This window comes from Ixodes scapularis, unplaced genomic scaffold (assembly GCF_016920785.2).
Source record: "Ixodes scapularis isolate PalLabHiFi unplaced genomic scaffold, ASM1692078v2 PGA_scaffold0__279_contigs__length_252992795, whole genome shotgun sequence".
Classification (NCBI taxonomy): Eukaryota; Metazoa; Arthropoda; class Arachnida; order Ixodida; family Ixodidae; genus Ixodes; species Ixodes scapularis.
Window position 1 is genome coordinate 96,829,112 of NW_024609835.1, and position 23,874 is coordinate 96,852,985.

At 44.4% G+C, this 23,874-nt stretch overlaps 1 protein-coding gene across 2 annotated transcripts; it reads right to left on the minus strand.

Annotated features, from left to right (window-relative positions):
* Positions 1 to 186: 186 nt before the first annotated feature.
* On the minus strand, positions 187 to 11,521 carry LOC8031790 (protein RRNAD1). Of its 2 annotated transcripts, XM_029972128.3 has the most exons (10): positions 11,286 to 11,521; positions 10,728 to 10,793; positions 9,062 to 9,286; positions 6,124 to 6,226; positions 5,801 to 5,950; positions 5,113 to 5,235; positions 3,640 to 3,843; positions 1,799 to 1,906; positions 1,062 to 1,147; positions 187 to 720 (listed from the first exon to the last, which is right to left on the minus strand). In XM_029972128.3, the coding sequence occupies exons 1-10, from the start codon at positions 11,394 to 11,396 to the stop codon at positions 352 to 354; spliced, it is 1,545 nt and encodes a 514-aa protein (XP_029827988.2). In that variant the 5' UTR covers positions 11,397 to 11,521; the 3' UTR covers positions 187 to 351. The 2 variants fall into 2 exon arrangements, with proteins under 2 accessions (XP_029827988.2, XP_040079394.1); XM_040223460.2 differs by having other exon boundaries at positions 187 to 1,193; positions 11,286 to 11,502.
* Positions 11,522 to 23,874: the final 12,353 nt, after the last annotated feature.

Here is a 23,874-nt window from a genome sequence, read left to right on the forward strand (position 1 = left end):
CAGCACGCCGAGCCTTTCGTTCGTTTTCATCCATGTCATGCTGCGGTCAAATGCGTATATATAACCACGTTCCATACCACGCATTCCCTTTCTGACATGGATGAAAACGAACGAAAAGCTCGGCATGCTGTCAAGCTGCAGATTTGTAGCTTGAGTATATTTGTTTCTGAAGCAAAGGGAAGGTTATTATTATTATTATTAGTTTATTTTTGCTGTGAAAAAAACATATTTTTTGGGGGACACACCATACTTCGTTTGGCGCAGTACGGCCATCAGTGGTCTTCCACCCGAAACCCTGCAAGTAACCCTTTGTCTCGGAAGGGGTACAGTCGGGTTCTGTGTCCTCGGCCGTCACCTGCACGTCTTGTCTAAACTTCGGTCTGTTGACCCGAACACTTCTGATTCACAGGCGAGAAGGGGAAGGCCGGCGCCAGCGTCGACGCGGTGGGGGCCGTCGCGGTGGGGCACAGCCGGACCGTCAGCAGCTGGACTGGCAGCTGGAGGCGTACATGGCGCGCACCCGAGGTCACCTGGATGCGGAGCTGGAGGCCTACATGGCCCAGGCGGAGGCCTAGGTCCCAGCACGACCAGGGCCAGGTCTCGGGGAGAGCCCACGAAGGCGGGGCTCACGCGACACGAGAGCCCCAGCTCCCCAGCCCAGGCCATGCGGTCCCGCACAACAAGCTCCTCCCAGACGGGCTGGAGGAGCTGCTGCAGCAGCTGGAAGTGGGAGACACTTGCAGACGGCGCTTCTGGACATGTGACCTGAAGAAGCGCGGTCTTAGAGAAGCACGACCTTGGCCATGCAGGATGCGACCTTGGCCTCGTCACTGGAGATGTGGTTCGAGGCACATGACTAGTTGCGCTACTGACGGCGCATGACTCGAGTATCGTGCCACGCGATTCAAGTAGTGCGACTCCAAACACGAGACCTTGGACACGACCTGCAACACATGGCTTTGGCCACTCGAGATTTGAGGTGCAAGATTCGAGGCGCCGACTTGAAGCGCGCGACTGGAAGCACGTGGCTTACGGTGTGCAACTCAGGACATGCAACTCACTGCGTGTGTCCCCACTGCTGGCAGCAGCTTCTTGGCCTCGGACTGCAGTCCCTCGAGGAGATTGCGCCAGCCCGTGCGCTGCTCTTCTGCAAGCGTGGCAGAGGGGAACCCCTTCTCATCCCAACTGATTCCCTGGAAAAGAACCGGGTTCAGTGTTGTCTCACAAATAAATTTTATCACATCCCTCTGGAAGACCCAGGGACATCATTAGGACTTTGTGCCTTCGGGAAATTCGGCAGTTGTAGCCGTTTTCTTTTGTTCCTTTTTTTTTTTTTTTTGACACAGGGAACCACTTTTTTTGTGAGATAGCTTTGTGAAAGTTATTATTAGGCAATGTGTGTGGAGTAAGCTTGTTCATTCACCGTCATGTTTATTTAAGCATCAAAGACACTTTATGGGACATAACGGATATGTAGGAATGTGGAAATAGATGTGAGGTGCTGATACACACGCTGTAGTAAAGGCACAAAAATAAATATAAGACAATAAATCCTCCATCTGTGCGAAAATGATCCTGATCTTTTGTAATCCTCGTTGATTAAGTACTGGTTCAACCTGCTGACAGTTGCCTATAGCTTGTGGTCCCGGCCTTTATTGAGCATGGTTTTGTCCAAGGTAGAAGGCTCTTGCTGGAGGTAGGATGGCTAAAGGACCTCCATGTTGTTCTCATCCGGTCTGTGACCATAGCCTTGATTTGAAGCCCCATAATTTCATAGCCTCGCCGCAGTGGCACATACCCGACTCGCAGGAAACGTCCTGCATGATGTGATCCACGTAAGCTTCAAATGAGACCGTGTGGCTGTCCCTTGCCATGTGTCGCTTCGACTTCCTCCATGGCAGCCCGTCTGCATTGTGACACGCCGAATGGTGTGTGCTTTAGCGATGCGCTGCAGATGAACAATAGCAGCCGTACGAGAGACCCGTATGTGCACATGGGAGCGTTGCTCAAAAAGTTAACATACTTCTGAACAATGATGGCTGGAATTGCAAAACGTGGGTCGAAGGCTACCATAGAACACCGCACATCCGCCCATTCCCAAATTTCTAAAATCTGAGAAAATATGCACGGTAGACTGATATGTAAAATTGATGACCGGACTTGTGCCCATCCCCCGTTTTTTTTTCTCGATTATCTCTAAATTTTGAGTGGGCGCTTGTCCGGTATTTTATGGTAGGTGTACGGCCAAAATGCACCAGATTAAAAAGCTAAGTGGTGGTGTCTGCAGAACACTTTGTTTCTGCATTGGAAAGCTAAAGCTATTCAGTGGCCTCAAATAATCTAAAAAAAAAAAAAATTTATGCCTTATGCAATTTTAAGGAAGCGGAAATATTGCCATTTATTTATAGACCGCCGAAATTTTTAAAATAAAAATGCACACAGTTACGGTACGCACGAAACACTGGCACAATTTTTTGTGTTCTACTCAAAGTGCAACAAATCAGCAATTTTACTGCCCAAGTTTGAGGCCCAGACAAGCACATTCCATTGCACGTATAATGAGAGCTCACCATTTATGACCGTCAACCTGTTAATCCCTTGCCTACACACTCTTTTTTTTTTTTTTTTTTCCCTTTGAGGAACATGCAGCAAACTTTTTTTTTAAACTCAATTTGCTTGGAAATAAGACAGAAAACATTTCCTCCACTTCCAGGTGTGGTATCTCGCTCTGAATCGGGACTTCTGGTCCAAGTCCCACAGACGTGCAGACGCCGAAGTTGATTGAATACTTGCACGATTTATATCGTTTTCATTACTCTTGTCACTGTCTATCAAATTATTGTCCAATTACAAAAATTCAGAAAGGCTGAATGAAGGATTTTCGTTGTCACATATGCCCAAAGCATTATATCACTTAAAAAAAAAAAAAAAGATTTTGCATTTTTTTGGTGGCTTAAATGGACCTCTGCACCAAAGCCAACTTGTTTTAACGCAAACGCTTACAAGCGACTACTTTTTCTTTTTTTGGCAAACTAGAGCGTTCTCTTTCTGTCAAACAGCAAAGCAAACAATGCAAGGTACATGGAGCAGCAGGGATGGTTTTGCCGTCTGACAGAGAGCGTGCTAAATAAGCACCAAAACAGACGCACCAGTCACACTCGTGGTCGGGCTTTATGTTCCATAAAGGATGGCACAAGTGACGCTTGTTACTAGGAGGCAAGGGGTGAAAAGCAGCTTTCACCTGTTCATTCTGTGTCGCATTTTGTGCAGCTGGGAGAGGAGGAGTTACTGTACCACACTAAAGAAACCTACCCTATTTCTGGTCTTACTTTCTCAGTTGTATCGGTGACAAGCAGGTGGTAGTTAGGCACATTCGACATCTTGTTCACTAAACTCTTACACAATTATTTCCAAGTCCTGCACACTGCTTCTGAAACACGAAGACATAGCTGTCAAAGTGAATATAGAAACTTGCCGCATAGGTGTGCCGCTTTTGGATTACGAGTAGGTAATATAAGGTGAAGACGGGTTGAACGTTTGACGCAGCACATCGGCGCAACGGCAGTCCGAATAAAAAAGCAAGGACAGATACACTTGTGTGCATGCGACGGCTGCAACCAAGTCTGCCGCTGCACCGACCTTTCTGCAATGTGCGCTCGAGCAATGCCCTGTAGAGGACGTGCCTGGACTGTGCCTGCCGCTGGGGGCCGGAGCGATCTCTCCAAGACTGCCGTGTCCCCTGGCAGGCCAGGCGCAGCCCCTGCAGTCTGCCTGGGACACCACCCAGCTGCCCTTGACTCAACAGCTGTCCCAGTGCAGTACTCAGGGGAAACCAAGGGGCACCTGCATCGACGTTCCTCTTTGTTATCCCACACCTGAGTCCATAATGGTGTCAATCTGGAGGAAGGACCTCATGTTTGAAAGGGCACGAAAGTGGACTTTGAGTTGGTCTTTTTATAGCGATAATTCAACCTATGCCCTTGGTGTCCTCAGAAAGAAAAATATTGTGATCATGCATGGCCTTTCTACCCAATTAAAGGTGTAACTAGACAGCGACGCACCCTTTTTCTAAAATGTATCCTTGAAAAAAAGGGGTGAGTATAGTTTTTAATGGAAGAAAAAAGGCCAAGCATGATTGTTATTTGGGTTTTTAGAATGCTTGTGGCATATACAGGGTGTTTCACGAAAGGTGGACAAATTCGATATTGAGAAAACCATGTGTCGCAAGAAAAAAAAGGCTTGTGTCATTTTGGTCCTGGGCCAAGAGCCTATTTAGGAAAATTATTAAAGTCTAAGATAATTAGATTATTAATTATTTTTGCATAATTAACTTTTTTAATATTGGGTATAAGGGCATGGTTTCAATTAGAAAATTGCTCAAAAAACACTTAAATCGGCAAATTGCACGATAAAATGGCACGCGGAGCATTTTTCGATTTTCTGACAAACCGCACAAATTCGACGGGTTTTCAAGTTTGGGTTTGCTATTGGAGCGCATCTCGGCCCCGGCGACACCGCGCCCCACGGAGAAATAGTGCAACCAACCTCTTCTGCGCTGTCAATTGAAACCATGCCCTTAAAAGCAATATTAAAAAAGTTATTTACGCAAAAATAATTAACAACCTAATTATGCCAGACTTTACTAATTTTCCTACATAGGCCCCTGGCCCAGGACACAAACGACACAAGCCTTTTTTCTTACGACGTGTAGTTTTTGCAGTATAGAATTTGTCCTACTTTCGTGAAACACCCTGTATATACAGTTATTGCTATGACAAGACAATCTTAGAATACACTTTTAGAAGCACCACTGTTCATGTGGAGGCAGGTTTGGCCACCAAATGGGGCGAACGCCTCGCTACCTGCAAATCTACAACAGTGGTTATTTGGTTCATTTTGAAGTTTAGGGAAACTTAAAGGCCTTGAGCACGGACTGATACAGCACTTCCAAACTCTACCAAATCAGGAAGAAAATCCAGTGCAGCTGACACTCCATGTAGTCATCAAGCGTTCAAGAACCAACTATGTTGCCCACCTATTTGCACATGCGAGACAGTACACTTGTTGACAAGGTTGGAATATTCGACAGGGAGCTAGTAGGGACGGGCCAACCTTTGTGATAGCAGCAGCCGATGCAGACGACGGCGCAGATCTGCTCCAGGTGGCAGAAGTGATACACCATGGTGGGTGTCAATCTTCCACAGGCATGAAGTGCCACCATGACAAACTGGCCCTCTGGAAACAAGTCGGCATACCCGCTCATTGCATATGCATAAATGTTGCTTGGAGATACCCTATGCTAGACTTTTAGGGAAATTGGCTTTTCAGGTAACCGGTCTAACCACAGCGAAAGGGATTATTATTATCGCTTGTTGGTACAGTAGTGCCACCTCCCGAGAGGGACTGCATAGACTGTCTACAAAACAGTGGCTTAGAAATCTCTCCTCACCAAGAAGAAATTGATGCTTCTCAAATGACATTAGACAAAATAGCATCTGGTGAGACGGATGCCTGCCCCAAATTACTACACAATTCACTGAACAAAATAAACCCAAAAATAAACAATTCATATTTAGACTGGGTGACTATCGTATATGTTTGTGTACTGTGCACCTGACGGTGTTACACCAAACAGTTTGTGATAGAGTGCCTACAAACCATGAGCCGTCATTCGAGACTGCTGTCAAGATATGTCGTTGCCACTGCAACAGCTTCTCTTTTCACTTTGTACTGGTCCAAAATATGCACAAAAAAAGAACCACCTTCTAAAGCACAGCAATTCAGAGGAACATGTGAGCACCGTTGAACTTCCTGTGCATTGTCTCTTGCGGTCCGCAGCTGCACTCCACGTGTGGGGGACAACTCTTCAGAAGTGATCCAACACTGGCAACTGACTGCATACTGTCGTCAATCTTCAGAGTGTGGTAGTGAATGTTCTTGCTGCAGCCAGCTAGAGGAGAAATGCCAAGCATGATTTTAGAGGGACGCTAAAGATAGAATTCCAAAATCCTTCAAAGAAAACCTTCCTAGGAAGCTCAATATTTTTTTTAGATGAATACATTACATTTTAAAATTGAGCACATCATAGCAAATGGGTAGCCATGAGCTTTTACATATACTTACAAAGTTTCAAGCGGTTGTTGGCCTTCTCCAAGTGGGAAGGCTCGCAGTCCAAGCCAATAACTCTGAACCCGTAACTGTGATGAAGAACTTGAGCCAAGTAACCCTGAAAGAAACAGTGCCACTGTTTGTGACTAACACTTTACACGAAATTGAAAAGAAAGCCGATACAAGATATATGGGACCCTGGTATGCCGGAAAAACTCAAACCCTTGTTTTGTAGAAAGTTTTCAGAGAAACGTGGATGCATTGACCACAGAACTAAAAACCTGCACGATGCTCATTTTAGTGACAGCACGTTAGCCACGAAAAATGGAGGGCTTCCAACTGCCCACAAATATCTACTGGTCAAATGATACACACATGGTGACTGACATCTTGTTTAGAACGTGCCATAAAATACCGAACATGTGCCCATGTTGCAATAAGCTCACCTTGAAATACCATACTCAAAGTATACATAAAATGCCCACCCCCGGCATATTTTCGAAACTGCCGAGCCAACAAGAGGAATTCCTTCATGTCAGCTGCTTCTCCAAGATGTCACGGTGCAAGGCAGTGAAGCATTATGCATGTGCACCGGCTGCTTTAAAGATTGGGGGTTTTGCTAGACCCCTATGCTGTTCTGTCAGATCAAATAAAGGTCTACCCTACAATTTACCTCTTCTGCTTTTCTGCTGTCAGAGCTAAAAAGTTAATATTTCATTATTATTTTCTAATTTTGGTCGAGTACTTACTTTGTAATTTATGTTATGTCGTGGGCTCTGCCTGGTGTGACTTGAACTTCACTTGATTTATGATGTGGTAGGGTTTTGACCATGCTCAATCTGAACCTTACTGACATGGCTGCATAAGGGAAATATGACATTCCTAAATACTAAATGCTCTTAATGCAATCTTGTCGATTTCACGACCCAAGAGTAAGAAATTAGGCTGGCTTTGTCAACAGCAAGTAAAAAATGTATGTTTGGTGCAGATGAATCACAAAAAAAGTGGAAGGCAGATACAAAAAAAAATAGTATGTACTAGTAATAGCCCTTTGTAGTTAAGCAAAAACATGCCATTCTTTAAACATTATATTTTATACTATAACTCTTTTTTAGGTCAAATATTTTTCTAGATTTGACTGCTATCTTCAGCTTCTTTGATGAGATCCCCATTTGTTTTGTAAAATTGATGATGCTGATCCACTGGATTAATTCTGTGTCACTATATGTATATTAGCAGGTTGGGTAGGAGACAGGCACACTCTCTTAAGTATGGTGGTTTTCGAAACCAAGCTCTGTCCTCAGGGTGGTCACAGTGTACATGCACATTGCTATGTGATATTTTCCCTCAAAAGTCAGAAACTAGGAAAAAAATAATCTAGTATATTTTTAACAACCACAGCACTAATGAAACCCTAAAAAACTGCTAAGAATTTGACTCTGAACTTGGCCCCATGAGACTATAGATGTGGCACAGTGACAGGGCATACAACGACCTTCGTTTAGTCTAATAGGTACTCACTCTGTCACTCATGCCAAAGATGTGGTCCTCTATAGGCAACCGCATAAATCATGAAAGCACATTCAGTTTCAGAAAAACTTTGTGTATAGTTCTTTGCCCGGCACATTACTACTGTAATGCATTTTCATGGAATGTCTTTTTATGCACTATACCAGAGGTGGCCAAGCTGCGGCTCCCGAGCCGCATGCGGCTCTTCGTGTGTTAAAGTGCGGCTCCCGGCTCCCTCCCCCAACCCCCGCACTTCTTCCAAAAGATAAATGGAATGCGTTTTAAAGTGAAAGACAGGTTCCGGTTTGGTAGTCTTGTGCTACTGCTGTGTTACGTACAGTTGGACTGCTTTTGGCTTGGACAGATTTAAACTAGTTCAATTTTCGGTTATTTCTCTGGACAAAAGTTTGCGGCTCTTGGAAGTTTTGTGGTTTTGTTTGCGGCTCTTAGGTTGGGTTAACCTGGCCACCCCTGCACTATACCATAATATACCGAGCAGCCGCCCATCCTACAATAACTGCCGAACCCTCAATTCTGTAACATTGGGGAAATACACAAAGGACATATCTTTACATATTGTTGACCTAAGGAGCGCCCATCCCCCGTTTTACGTGATTATCTCCAAATTTTGAGCGGGCACTTGCTCGAGCTTTTATGGTAATGTGTACTTGATGCAATTATTTTCCTGTTCAATGCCTATTTCATAAAATTATTTTCCATGCACATTGTGTACTTCATATAATTATTTTTATGATCTATAACTATATGTATTTCATGCAATTTTTTTATTTTTCACGTAATGATGTTTTTTTGATGCAATTACATTTTACACATACCGCAAGATACCAAGCATACGCCTATGTCGCAATAAGTGCTGGGACCCTACTTTTGAAACATCTAAAATATAGGCAAAGCACATATCGAGCACCCACCCCAGCAAACTTCCAAGCCCGCCGAGTTAACCGGGATGCTTCTTTGTGTCACCTGCATCTCCGAGAAGCCGACGCAAAGTGGTGAGGCGTTATGTGCGTGCTCCAGCACAAAGCAGCGAAGCTTGACGCTAGAGTGCTGGTCCAAAGAATGCTTAGTAAGAGTGGTACGGCCGCTTTATAAATGAGGGGTTCCACCGTGCCTCTATCCCACTCCTATACAGTTCCATTGGATCAAACGAGGGCCTGCACTACCACACGCTTTCGCTTTTCTGCTCTTGGAGTGCCCAACCCTATTCATTCCGACTGCCTACAACTTTGGCATAAGTGCTCGCTTGGTATATTGCGGTAACGTGCACTCCTCAAACAATGAACCACGTCGAGACTTTCGAACAAGGGCGGACTCCCTGTCTCTCTCGGGCGTCAGGGTGCGAAGCTTCCGCCGTACGAATTCGACTCAATCTTACAAATGCCAGAAAACCAACTGCACGTGCGACTGTGCCAATGCCACGCACTAGGCCAGAACCGACGTCCAGCACGCTGGTGCACCGTGCCTGCCTGCAGACGTCCGCCACCAGGGCAGCCAGTCCCGGCACCTCCCGCTGCTTCTGCGGGGTCATGCCCCTGCTCAGCAACCCCGGTAGTCCCATGGGAACACACGGCCCCGGTGGTCGAAATCGCACCTCCCCCAGCTCCACCGCCTGGCGCACAAACTCGCGCAGTGTGGTCGGCCAGTCTTCCTGCATGGGCAGGGTGGCAGTTTGGGGAAAACGTTGTTTGGGGCAGCAGACGCTGTAAGGCTAAGGGCAGGTGCACACATTTGAGCTTTTTTGTTGTACCCATGGAGGTAGAATGCCTCTGGAGGCAACATGAGGCCATCAGAGGCGAAGCCATTAGTGTGGAGGGACATGCCCCCAACGAAGAGCAATACCAAGAGACGCCATTGGGTGAAAAGGAGAGCTCACTTGGCACTCTAGCGTCTCTTGGTTTTGGTCATCATTGGGGGCATGTCCCTCCACACTTTTGGCTTCACCTCTGGTGGTCTCATGTCACCTCCAGAAGTTTCCTGCCTTTGCGGTTGTACTCAAGTGTGTCACATTTCCTTTCAACTGCCCAACTTGCTGGCACACACTCTAGAATTCTTTCGATTGGTGTCAATATTTTTTTAACCTTTTACGCATCATTAGAGAGTTTTAGCATAGGGGGCCCCAACGCTTTGGGTCCCCCGAGCAGCTTGAGGCATCGAACTTCGCCTGTGCAAAAGTTCTACACACACCCAGTGCGCATGCCCTGTGCACTTGAAATAATTCTGACAATGTTATAACTGACCATTTCTCACAGATGGTGGGCAGATTGGATCTCGCAAGTACTCCGAAACCTCCGGGCTAGTTATATGCAATTTCAGGGCTACCCCACAGATGGTGGGGTAGCCCGTACCGTGTGTTCTTTCGTTGAGGTAAAGCCCATTGATGTGTTTGTATTTGTTCTACAAGTATAGTGACGCGTGCACCAGAGCACGAGGCGCGTGCCCCGTGCAGCCCTTGGAAGCAACGGGTGGCATTGTACTCGCTTCTGGCACGTTTCTCGCGTGTTGGCATAACAATGGTTGTTCATACTTGTAAGAAATGCAAGACATGAATTTTATCTAAGGGCTTCAGTTTTCAGCAGTTATGAGAGAATGCACCACACTCAAACAAAGTCAATTTTACTAGAACACTCAGTTGGGAAACTCGCCCTTCTAGCCCAAACCACTCGCGTCCACAGAGACCAAACTAGATACGACAACAGCACCACCCTTTATATAGCGATGAGTCAAAGCATGAAAGTTGATTTATATAGGTACTGCAAGATGGCCGTTTGAGATGGCGCCACCAGAGCATGCGTGACTCGACCTGAACCAATGCGTGCAGCCACGCAGTTCCCGGAGTGGTAGCTGCTGCCGTGGGAGAAATGGCGGTGTTGCAATTGCCTTTAGTTCGGCTCTCGAGTACGGATCGGAGCCACTTTTTCAATGCAGGCTCTATGGCAGTTTTCCAACCTAATTCTAGTAACGTTGAACACAGTCAGATGCAAATAGGTGAACCAGCCTTCAAGGCCGTTCATTTTATACAGTACCATAGTGAACTTACCAAACATTTAGGTTTGCTGAATTCATTGCAAATGCGCAGTAGCAGAACTTGCCTTTATGAGCCCATATGGAACCTCTCCAAGCTCTTGCGTGGACAGTGCACTGATGTGGTGAATCCACTGCACGAAAAAATAATAAAAAATAAAGGCGCAGCCAAGGCTGCTATAATCTTGTAAAGCCTGACTTCGCAAAATATGTCGCTTGCTATGACAGCATATGCGGCAGAGGCGAGAACAACTTAATCTGTTATGCATTTTTATAGCAGAGGCAGACAGCCGAGCGAGACCTCCCCGGGTGCAAGTCACTCTTGAATTGCTTAATATTCTAGACAAACACAATTACATGCTGGACGAGTGAAATTCCGTATCTGAAATTCTGAATACGTTTCAACTAAGTCGGTCGTGGTTTCAACAGGGAACATGATCAGGGCTACACAGCGTGGTAGTGAGGCTAGCATCAATGAGCTTTCTTTGCAGATCAGTCATCAGTGGCTAAAGGCAGTGGACACGGTACCAACCAAACGTACTACAAAATTTGGTTCTACCAACGGGAATACCAACCATTCATATCAATGTGCACGCGGACATTTTTAAATCCCACGCCAACCGTACCTCCAAAGGAATCCTTTCCAGTGTGCCATCCAACAGTAGCCGTGTCATGTGTACATTGTAGACCCATGAAAACTTGTCTAGAAACTTCACATATTCACGAAGGTTGTCCATTTGGCCAGTGCATCTGTTTAAACATTATTCGCGCGCTCACGATCTGCCGCAGCCGCCGCAGCTCCACTTTACCGCAGCCATAGAGATCATACGTACTAACCACTCTAGAGGAAAAGGTCCGACACAGATACGGCTCTGGTCCGACATATTCCCATGCATTCTGACTGCCGCAAGCAGCGGAGCATGCAGGCAGACCCTCGGGGTCCCACACATGGTTACCAACTGCCTTCGATTTCACAAATATAATTATATAATCAAAGCAGTTTCCTGAACTTTAACCATCCACGAACTTACCGGTAGAAAGATATTCGTGTTTCTTTCGAAGCTTTCTTTTTGCATAGCGCGCAGATGTACGGCCTCGCGTCAACGCAAAACTAAACCAGGTACCCGGCTTCGCCGGTGGGGCGCGGGTGGGCGCGGTTGAGGAATACGAAACCGCGCAACCACCAGATTTCCGAGATTTCAACAAAAGGGAAGTTAATGCAGCGTAATGACTATATTGCTTTTTATAAGCGTTAGAATGGCTCAGAATTTAGTTTACAACGTTAAATTATCACTGTTTATATTGCTGAGCGTTTTCAGTCTTCGCGTTTACCATTGCGTCTGTCGTCCTTTAGCTGGCAACGTTGCTTTCTTTGTCTCGTGTTCTGTAGAGCACTATATAGCTCCTACGGAGCAGAGTAGCGCAATCCTTTGAACTCCGTGTTTTGCCGACAACATGGCCGACAGAGCGGATCGGCGCGAGTCACGTGGTACTCAGGGTTCCAGGAGGCGGCCCGTCCTATGGGAGAATACATGGAGATCGACTCAACACGGCTGATTAAAAAATGAACGGCGAGTTCACACTTTTCAAAACTAGTCTGTCGTGAAGTTAGTAAAGCACTGAGCATTTTATCAAAGTTTTAACAATATCGGATGCGTGTGCAAATTTTGAGAAGGCAATTTCCAAGGCAATGGCGTTTGAAGCAGACGATTTTTGCTCGCAGCGAATATGGGCTTTTCGGGTTGGCCGGAGCGGGTCACGTGAATGGTGTGACGTCGCCGTGTCGTCTGCTGCATGATGCCGCTCAGGCAATTTTTTAAAAAAAGTGACGTCCTTGTGGGGCACAAAACTTAGCGAAAATTATTCTAAAATGTTCCATTATTATGTCAAAAATGATTGCCATTCCGTACATCCCCACAATACTGAAGAAACAACGATTTTCTCACGTTCTCCATGCATTTCTGACCGCAGTTGGAACCTCCGGGCGTTCGCCGCTAATCGCCGAGGGGCGGCGTTCTAGATTGCGCTACTCTAAAGTAGCGACAACCTTTTATCACGCCGCCAAGCTCAGCGGTAGGCCGGTGTGTGGCACGTGACCTTCTCCTAGCGCTCCGCCCCTTTGGCAGCCATGAAGGATCCAGCCAGCAAATTCTCCCGTGTCTCGTGTGTCCCGTCGCCAGCTGCGCCGCAAGCTACGCCGGACTCGCGTTGCGTCGGACAGATCCGGACTTGCTTAGACGTTCGGGCCACTTTTGCTGTTGTCGTTGGTTGTGTAGCTTTTCGTTTCTTTTTGTTGCTGGACGTCCGTTTCGCATTTCGCCACGGATTGCGTTGTCGGACGGCCGGGGAAGGACGGGAGGCACTCACTTGATCGAATGACGTTTTAGCGAACGTCCACGTTTCACCGAATGACACTTTAGCGAATAGTCGGACGCCGCGAAGCGGCGTTTTCGGGTAGGCCAAATGGGCTCACATTTTTGTAATGAGTTGCCGTATATATTAGTGTTGTATACATAAATTTCAGATGAGGCTTTTTTGTAATAATACTTCTGTGTACTGTCTTTGTTGTTAAAACTGGCTAGTGTGAGACCTTCTTTATAATTTTATGTTTTGCCTGTTAGATTTGTGTAGTGACTCCTTCTAATAATTTTTCATATATTGTTTTTGTTGTAAAAAGTATATCTGAGCATGTGTATAAGTGCTTCCATTCACTGCTGTCTTGGCTATGGTAGTCTGTGGTAATTTGAAAATAAATATATGCCACATATTTTAATCTCGAGTCAGTTGCCTTTTCTCTGCAATTTTTTTTTTCCCCATTCTGGTAATGACCAAAACCAAAGTTGGATATTTTTACTTTTAGTAAATATAAAGGAGGCAAAACTTGTAAACTGTGATGCTATGTAATACATCATATGAATAATCTGCCACGATCTTTTTTTTTTTTACCTAGCTTGTGCAGATTATGTTTATTTCTGGCAAATAACTGTAAAATTCATTAAACTTAAAAAAGTGCTTGAAGTTACGGTACAATCGAAGGAACACCAGTTTCCAACGGTATTGCAGTAGTATGGCCAGCCGACACCGCCGATTCGTAAGTATAGAAGGGCTTTACAGATCGGAATACAGTAGCACTGCACCAACGTCAACCGTACCCCCTCCCCCCCCTCCCCCCAACCCCTCTCAAAAAAAAAAAAAAGGGAAACGAATATGAAGAGCGACGAGTGACAAACTAGCCCTGCTATACATGCAGTCACCCAAATTTCGTAAGGCCCCGGTCGAAATTAGATCGACAGTAATGATCGCAATAGTCCGGCGTCCTCGGTAGCTCATGCATGTTTATCTACGGTATGATTGCTATAGCGTTTCAAGCTCTTTTTAGCGCGGAGGCAGCAGCAATCGCAATTCGCGCTTGTAGTCGTTAAGCTCGTGGAAGACTGCAGGATCTAGAAATTTTCGCGATTATGTGGGGCCGAATATTACGAAGGCATTCTTACGTATTTAATCACTGACAGTGACGGTGCTTACAACAATCGTGAAAACCATATCGTTGCATTGTTACTCGTGGAAATAAAGCTGCGTTCTATTTTCTATGTACTCAGTTCTGTGAGCTTTATCCGAAGGTTGAAAACGTTGCCGTCACGTTTAACTCATTCTTTCTTGGTGTTTAACACTTGCTTGGCACTATGCAATGTAAGAATGCATCAGAAACCTGCACTTTCAAATACGCAACGCGAAAGATTGTGCGCTCTGAATGCGCAGAGAGGACACGGCCGTCGTCTGCTAGTTCTCCTTCTTGGTACCCCCTAGGCGGCGCGCGCGGCGCCAAAAGGAGAGAAAGAGAGAAACGTAAAGGGTGAGGAGGAGAGATGGCGCTACCTTACGCTACTCTGCTCCGAAGGAGCTATATAGTGCTCTAGTGTTCTGTAGCCAACGTTACTAAAACACTCAGTTGGGAAACTCCCATAGCGACAGCTTTCAAAAAGTGGCCCCGAACTGTCTCCGAGCACCGAGCTAATCACGAACACAATGCCACCATTTCTCCCGCAGCGGCCACTCGAGGAACTGCACGTGACTTCTTTTTTGGCTTTAAAGGGACACTGACACCCCCCAAAATTTTTTTTTAATTTTTTGCCAGGCGCTTCATTATGGTGTCAGAGGACTACCCAATTAATATTTTGCAAGAGAGTAGCGTATTTTTTTAATAAAGCCAAAAGACGCAACTGCTCAAAACCGAAACCGAAACCCGACGGAGGTCGGAGAAGTGGAGAGAAGAGAGCGAGTGGCGGAAGTCACGTGGCTACACCCGACGTGTTTTTTTTTTTTTTTTTTTTTTTTTCTCCTTCCCGGTAGCAGACGACATGCGGCGTGCGGGTACGGGAACTGTTCGCCGTGGGATTCTTTTGCAGTTATGTATGTTCCGCTCGTTGTTCTGTACTCCAAGATGAGTTGTTTTGTATATTGAGGAGTTGGAGATGAGTAGTGAGTGCCCGTGGTGAATTTTGATCGGCTCCGAAAAGAATACACCCAAGATGTTGCGTGAAGAGCTGGCTCACATGTCCTGCGTCCGAAACAGAAGTGGCATTGTGCGACAGAGTTTCCGAAAGATCAACGGGATCGGGACCATTGGCTGGCTGCAATTCCTGTAGACCATTTACGGGCACCTCGGAAAGCGGACGCTACCTGATTTATATGCTCCTTGCATCTCGTGGAAAGTGATTACGTTGAGTTCGCAGGTGCCAAAAAGGAAATCCCATACCATTTAATTCAGCGACGTGTCGTCCACAACATTTGTTTCTTTTTTTGTTTCTTCAGTGATAATTTTAACAAAAGAAAAAAAATGTAGACATCAAAAAACATACGAAAAAAAAAAAAAAAGTTCTACGGGGGATCGAACCCGACCCTACGGCGTGTAAAGCGAACGTCTTTCCCACTAAGCAACTGGGAAATATCGAAAGTTGGGGATCTTTTTCCTTAGTAATAATTCAGCCGATAAACTGTAAGTTTGAAAGTTTGCTACCGATTTTCCTTTAGCAAAAGCACTCCCGGGTCGAAGTCGGGATGCACCCCGCATTGGCGACATTCTCACCTTGTAAAGAAATCGTACGCGTGCATATTCAACTCGAAGTAGACACGTCGTGCTTGACGTTTGCGCGAGCGATGTCTTCAGCCATGAGAAGGGAGCGACGGCTCGGCGACGTCTTCGTGCAAATCGGCTTGGTGGTCGGGCATGTCGTACGGGATGAGGACCAATTCTTTCGATCAGTCCCAAATTTCTCTTTTAAAGGCAGACAAAATTCTCCGGTACCGCGAACGACAGTTCTGAAATAGAGGTCTCACGCCCGTCGTCCGCTGCCATCGCGTCCCTGGGAGTCCCACGATACGCGAAACGACGAACGCACAGAATGCTTCCGGTTGTCTGTGAAACTTTTTTTTCAATCAACGTATTTGCAGCTTTTTAGAAGCCACAAAAAATTGGTTTCATATTTTTTTCTATTTTTAATATTGAGTGTGTGCCTTCAGTGACCCACGACTTTGATTAAATTTGGTGGTCGCATCGATACCTTAGAAAACGGCCCGTGACCGCGGAAAAGAGAGTGAGCGAGACTCGAACCGGCCAGTTCTTGATCGGCGGTTTTCGGGCGGAAAGAAACCGAATTTCGAGCCGCAAATTCTGTTCTGGGTAGTTGAGCTCTCAAATGTCACGTACAACTAAAAACCTCGGCGAGCATAAATACCCTGTCAGTGTCCCTTTAAGAACAGATACAGCGGAAGAGGCTACAGGGGTGCCACCCACGTCTCCCCGGTGGACGCGCCGCGTTGGGCTATCGAAGATAAAATGCACCTAGGGCGGGACGTGCTACCTGAAAGGCCCGCTGAGGCATGGTTGTATAAAAACAATATTAATTGTGCTGCAAAACCCTGCAAACTAAAGATTTTAAAAACATAACGCACCCCTCTTTTGGTACTAAACTCCAATAAATTTCATACAAAAAGAGTCTTTTTCGTGTGTTTTTACGCAAAAACAGGCTTTCAAAAAGCTCAAGGTGACCACAGTACAGACAAATGATAAAGAGTGGCGCTGTTGTCGCATTTAGCTCGGTCTCGGTGGACGCCAGCGCCCAGGTTTCGACGGCGAGTTTCCCAACTGAGTGTTTTAGTAACGTTGTCTGTAGCTCTCTTTCGCGATCTTTCAATCGGGACCCCGGGTGTCAGCGCACGGGATTTGCCACTCCTCCTCACCCATTTTTACCCCCCTGGCCGCAGCCAAAGCTTCCGGAAGTTGGCAGTAACTATTTTGACGGCCAGTGTCAAATTAATTGAGCTTTTATTTTAACGTCCTGAATGCCTGAATGCCTGAAAAAGAAATATTCGTTGTACTATTCTGACGTCTCTCGCCTAGCTTGCCGCCGCGAACTCGCCGAAGTTTGGAGTTTGGGAGCTGGAAGGTAATCAAAAGGGGTGGTGCACGAAACACGATGTGAAAAGCCCCGTGTCAAATGCCCCGTGCCATGCTCCGCGCGTTAAACGCCCCTTGTCAATCGCCCGCTCTTTTTGACCTGTTTTCAAAAGCATTTCTTTTTTTTTCTTTTTTTTTTTTTAAATTGCAATAATGCATGAAGAGTGGAGTATGAAGAACCCGGTGACAAAATCCCCTCGGTGGTTTTGCCTACTTCGCTCAAAAATAATGATCGATTTGGCGAATACTTTACGAGTATTGGGATTCGGGGTGGCCGCGGCCTCCTCACACCTTTTTCTTTCGACTTTCGCACATAGCCTCTCCCACGCACAACTCCGGTTGCCCCGTGGTCCAACAGATCTTCATAGCATTATTTATTTTTGAACGCCAATCCCTCGATTTACTCGCGTGAAGGAGTTAAACAAAATCAAGAATGCTTATTTTGTTTTTAATTACCGCACAAAGATCGCAAAATTTTGAATTTTCGATTTTGACGAAATTTTCGGACGCAATGCAGAAAACATTTTCAACCGTAGAACGCTAATTAATTTCCTAAGAATATACAAAGCATGAAACACTCGACACAAAAAGTTTCAGCTTTGAAATATAATATAAAGCGACTTAAAAATTCGCCGAAAAATGCCTGACTATGTAAGATTTGCTCAAGAAGCCAAGTTTGGCATTTCATTTCGCTTGAAATATATGCTCATATAAGTTAACTTTCACTAATCTGGCAGTAAAAAAATTGACGGTGTAGAAATCTGCATTATTTATTCCTCCGGCTTTCAAAGGTGCGTCAAGGCGCAGTTGAAAATCGTTGTTTCATTTTATGTCGAATGCGATTTTTCTCACGAATACAAGGGAGTATCTTGCACAAGTAAGGTCTGTCCCGTTGTGTGAACAGTTTTTGCTACCTCATTTAAAAATTTAATTGAAAAAAAAAATAGGCATGACACCACCATGACCGTCCTCATCTGAACACATCCAATCATGGCCTCCGAGATCCTGAAGCGCGCGCGCGTTTCGGTATCTCGGAGGCTATATCGAGACTCCAACTAACTATAGGTGGCGCCACTCATTTTCCGAAATGGCGGTTATAGTGACGGTCGGAGATGCGTGCCGCTGTTGAGCCTGTCTAGTGTACTGGCTTCACTGAGCGATACAAATTATTTCTGGTAATACAAGGAAGCTAGGGTGTTATGGGCGCAAGTCACCTCTTTACCCTGAAAACAAGAACGGTGTTTAGCGTAATATTAACGCAAGGATGCGCGTTTTAATTTTGGAGCAAAACCGAAACTTACCTCTATTTTGGATTTAATTTCTCGGTAGAGGTCTTAATTTCGGATTCTTTCATGACTCAAGGTGTGACTCACATCGTAATTATTTAGTTAGACAAGTTGTTCGCGGAAACTTTATTTTGTGACACATATGTTCGATTCAGGCTGATATTTGTAGCTATTGAAAAAATCAGTGCTGATATTTGTTCGTTCTCGCTGCCTTTTCTAGCTCAGATAATTGTCATGAAAACTAATGAACTGCGGGCCTCTTAATGGGTTTTAGGGTATTTAGATGTTTAATTGGTTTACATTATTCCCCCCACAAGAATAGGATAATAAATCCAATTTTTACGACATGTCCACAGAACGTATAAATTAATAAACGCTATTCTCACTGCAACAACCCAAAGACGGAATCCGAGTCAGACAGCTGAAGTGTGTGTGTGTTTTCTATTGCAACGCATGACGCATAGGACTTTATATTACATCCAGCGTTTGACAGTTGGTCTATCTTGATACGATGTCAAGAGTTTTTCATATGCTAAAAAAAAAACAAAAAAAAAACCTCTCTGAAAGTCTGTTGTGGTTAAATGGCGTATTTTCGTGATCTTGGCGTTAACTGGGGGCATACATAGCCGCGATTTTTATTAATAATAATAATATTAAAATTCATATATTTTATTACGTAATTTTTAAGCATTACTATAATTTGTTGCTTATGATCTAATTTTAAACGCGCGAACATATATGACAATCAAAAGTGCCATAATTCTCATCACTGCTTCCAATTGCAGCATTTTTACTTACCAAGTAATAAAATAAAAATAGTCTAAAAACAATGAAAACATTCTAGCTAATGCGAGAAATCAACGTAAAATTGCATTAATTGTGGGTAAAGTATATTTTGCTACCAAAGTCGCGACTTTTGACAATCGGCGAAACCTACAAAGTCGCCGTCGATATCCCAGACCACATGCCCCCAAATATATATATATATATATATATATATATATATATATATATATATATATATATATATATATATATATATATGGGTGGTTTCATCTCAAATCGTGCAGGCAAAAAGGGTCGAATTTTTAGTTTCGATGAAAAAAATATATGTTATGGCGCCGTTTCTAAAACCGCAGTCGACACAAACCGCAAGTTCGTCGAATTTTTGTGTTCTTGACTTATGAATTTTTAAAGAGGCCGCGGCGAAAAGCAGTATTTTTCACACCCGTCGTGGGTCGGATGTTTCGCTTCATCTCCCGCCATGGATTTTCAGTCCACATTATATTATCTTTTTTGAAGCACTCTGTGGACACATTTAAAAGGCTCCAATTCCAGGAAATAATTTTAGGCCTTTTTCTTTTTTTCTGTAAAAATGTCAAAAACGCCTCCTTGGTCAATTGTTGACGAACTTTGACAATTTATTACTGGCGATATACTTGGGTTATATCAATACTTTTTATGTCCACGGAGAGCCCAAAACACGCTCTTTATATTTATCATAAAAGTCATTGGCTGTATAAAATATCCTTTGCGGTACGTTTACGTTAATATTATGCAAAAACGAAAAAGTACCATTTTTGAAATTGATTTTCTCAAAAAACCTATTTTTTATTTATTTTTTTATTTCTTGTTCAAATGTAGATATGATAGTTGTCTACGCGAAAATCAAGCCTAGAAAGTGTATATTTTGTTTGAATGTTTTATATTTAGGCCTCAATATCGGAAAAAGACGTCTTTGTTTTGCAAGACCTAAGTCAGACATAGCGACCCATGCGTCTCTATGAATTGTGAAAAAGTTTTCTTGAATTTTCTTCTGCATTTTGTAATCAATTATAAACGGATTTTGTGGTATTGAATATTTATGTATGTTTTGATAAGAGCGGGAACCATGAGATACATATCTAACCAAATCAGCAGGCGTAGACTTTCAATAACCAAAAGGCACAGACGTTGTATTGTTTTGATTTATAAACCTTTCAAAGTAAACTAGCACGGCTAGCTATTGGCTGTCATATTACTAAGACAAAGAAAGTCACTACATCGTCGATATATTATATACAATTCTTTACGAAACCAAACACTGGGGCTTGTTCACCGCACATCGCACAGGTCACCAGGTAATGTTCTTTCACTTCCGTAATACACAAATTTGGTGACACAGAAACGGTCCGAAACACACAGAGAGTGTGTCATGGAGAGGGGTAGGAAATGAAAATAAATAAATAGAAATTGAATTGCCCAACTCCGATCTTAACGAAAATTGCGTTAAAAAAAAAAAGTATTTAGGTTCGAGCGGTGGCAAGGCGACAGGTCCACGCCTGGTGGAGAGTCAGACAAAGAAATCGACGGCACGTAAAGGTAAAAAAAAAAAAAAAATCTATAATTTAATAAAGACGGGAAAACTCAGCGGCACATGGCAAGAACAAAAACCAACTCCTCCGGGCATTCCCTAAACGGGACGCAACCAAATGCGTGCGAACACGATCTCTACATCACCGCCAGGCCGCTACGCCATGACGAAATAAACCCAACAACTGAACGGTGCTAACAAACAGTTAGTAAGAAAACATTGAAAAAAAAAAAAAAAAAAAAAAAACGTTCAGAAAAAATTGCACCCGAGAAACGAAGTTCAGCGGGGCGAAGAAACACACACGAGTCGGCCCCACGACATTGAAGTATGGCAGGATGACGGCGTCCAGATGATGCTCGAATCTGTTCCTCCGTCTATTACGCACATCCACGACGGCTGTGCGGAACAGTGGCTGTACGAAAGAAAGTGAAGAATAGATTCGAGCAGGCGATGCGCGGGAAGGTAACCGAGACTATGCTTCAAGCTTCATATCGGGAGAGGAGCTTTCGAGGTAGTTTCTGCAGTTACTCAAACTTTCTCTTTCCCCTTCTCTCTTTCAGAAGAACACGTCAGCCGGCGCTAACGTTTCATCTCGGGAGAAGCCCACTCTTCACAAACGGTTATAGTTGACAAGGAGGTTGACTTCGACCCAACTAGTCTCCGTGCAGAATACAAACGCAAGTATATTTACCAACACGCTCGTTTTAATGTCAATCTCCGGGCTTTGCTGTTTCCAAAAGAGATAACCCTTTATAAGGACAGAACGAGCGGGTTGGTGGGGATAACTAAACTTAAACACTCCCTTCTCGTTTTCTTCCTCAAGTTTAATAGATAACCCTTCGGTGCTATCGGATCTCCCCGGAGAGAGAGAGAGAGAGCACGGCCGTTTCAAGGTAAGGATGGGGCGCTCGAAGCTAGGGCAAACCAGAGCCGTTTATACTGAGAGAGTTTGGCCGATGGGCGGAGCTTGTTGGCCGCTAGAACCAGCGGATTTCGCGATAACACAATATGGCGTTACTTCTTTGTCTTGTTCATTCCTGTGAAATCGCGTAGAGTTCCTATGAGTCAGATCCACAATATGGCGGACGGAAGTAGTCATCCCCCGGTTGTCAGACTACGCTGCTGTGGTTGTCAGACTGCCAAAATCTCCTTAAGAAGGCCAAACTCTCTCAGTATAAACGGCTCTGGGGCAAACAGGCGGTATCGTTTCACGCATGCACGGATGGCTGGTTTCAAATTTCCCCACATTCCTAACGAAACCGGCCCATCTTCGTGTGTGCGTCTGCGGGATTTCTGTCCCGCGCCGCCGGTTTTAGCCCGCACGCGGCGTTGTTTTGGCTGGCAGAACAGTTGTTGACCGTCGACATTGTAAGGCCGTGGTGTCCTCATCCTTTCAGGCAACGATTCCTTTGCTTTCCCTTGTGCAATACTCTGACAGACTCCTCCTGGGTGGCTGTCACTGTTCACCGCGTCAACGACACAATCCTACCATTTCACTCCTCGTGACACAGGGTGCGCTGCTCCCTTTACTGTCACGGGCCGTCCCATCTAACACAACGAGCGCGAAAGGTCGTGGTCATCTGCTGGCTCCGAAAGGGCGGGACGTTCGTGGAGGCCAATGAGGGCCCCGAATGAATAAGACGTCTGCCGACTCCTACACGTTAAAAATTTACGACACCTGCTGGTCTGTTAAGAAGTGTTGCTTTCTCTTTTTGGAACTCCTCCGGTGTAGCTTACCGCCTATAATAAAATTCAAATAATCAATAAATATATCAGGGTGGAAATACTGTATTTCATTTTTATGTGGGAACGTTGAAGAAAAGAAAAAACTATTTCCAAGCTTGTGAAGACGCGCAATTCGCAAGTCCATTTCGAGCCGTAAAAACACGTTTTTGTACGATATTGATGCTTAAATGTAGAACATACAAACAAAATATACACCTTCTAGGCTTAATTTTCGTGTAGACAACTATCATATCTACATTTGAACAAAAAATAAAAAAATAAAAAATGGGTTTTTTGAGAAAATCAATTTCAAAAATGGTACTTTTTGGTTTTTCTATAATATAACGTAAACGTACCGCAAAGGATATTTTATACATCCAAGGCATTTTATAATAAATGTAAAGAGTCCGTTTTGGGCTCTCCGTGGACATAAAAAATATTGGTGTAACCCAAGTAGATCGCCAGTAATTAATTGTCAAAGTTCGTCAACAATTGACCAAGGAGGCGTTTTTGCCATTTTTACAGAAAAAAAGCAAAAGTCCTAAAATCATTTCATGGTATTTGAGCCTTTTAAATGAGTCCACAGAGTGCTTCAAAAAAGATAATATAATGTGGACTGAAAATCCATGGCGGGAGATCAAGCGAAACATCCGACCCACGACGGGTGTGAAAAACACTGCTTTTCGCCGCGGCCTCTTTAAAAATTCATAAGTCGAAAACAAAAAATCCGACGAACTTGCGGTTTGTGTCGACTGCGGTTTTAGAAACGGCGCCATAACATATATTTTTTTCATCGAAATTAAAAATTCGACCCTTTTTGCCTGCACGATTTGAGATGAAACCACCCATATATATATATATATATGAAAGCAACTAAATGTTATGGAAAAATTAATAATATATATATATATATATATATATATATATATATATATATATATATATATATTATTAATTTTTCCATAACATTTAGTTGCTTTCATTTTTACACTCCGTCGTTTTGCCAATCTCAGCCTTTCCAGTTCGAAGGAATGCCTACCTGCTTGCACGTCTGCTCACTGCAGCATGTTCCGTTGGCGTTGGAAGCCGGTGAAACAGTAGTAAATTTTAGTATTGCGTATACGAGCGAACACAAGCGGTACGTGTTCGCGTCAGCTTTGCTTGTTCCACACTGCGCATGTGCGGAGCCCAAAATTGCGGTCTTGGATGGCGCAGGGCGACGAGGCGCACACACAACGTGGGGCACGCAACTCTAACGCAAACGCACATCGCTTGCATTGGCTTCTATGCGCATTTTATGCGCAATACTAAAACTCTCCAGTAAGGTATAATCCCGCACCGTCAGCAGCACTACGTTGGGACAGTGAAGGGTGTTGTTTGCATTCGGAAATGAC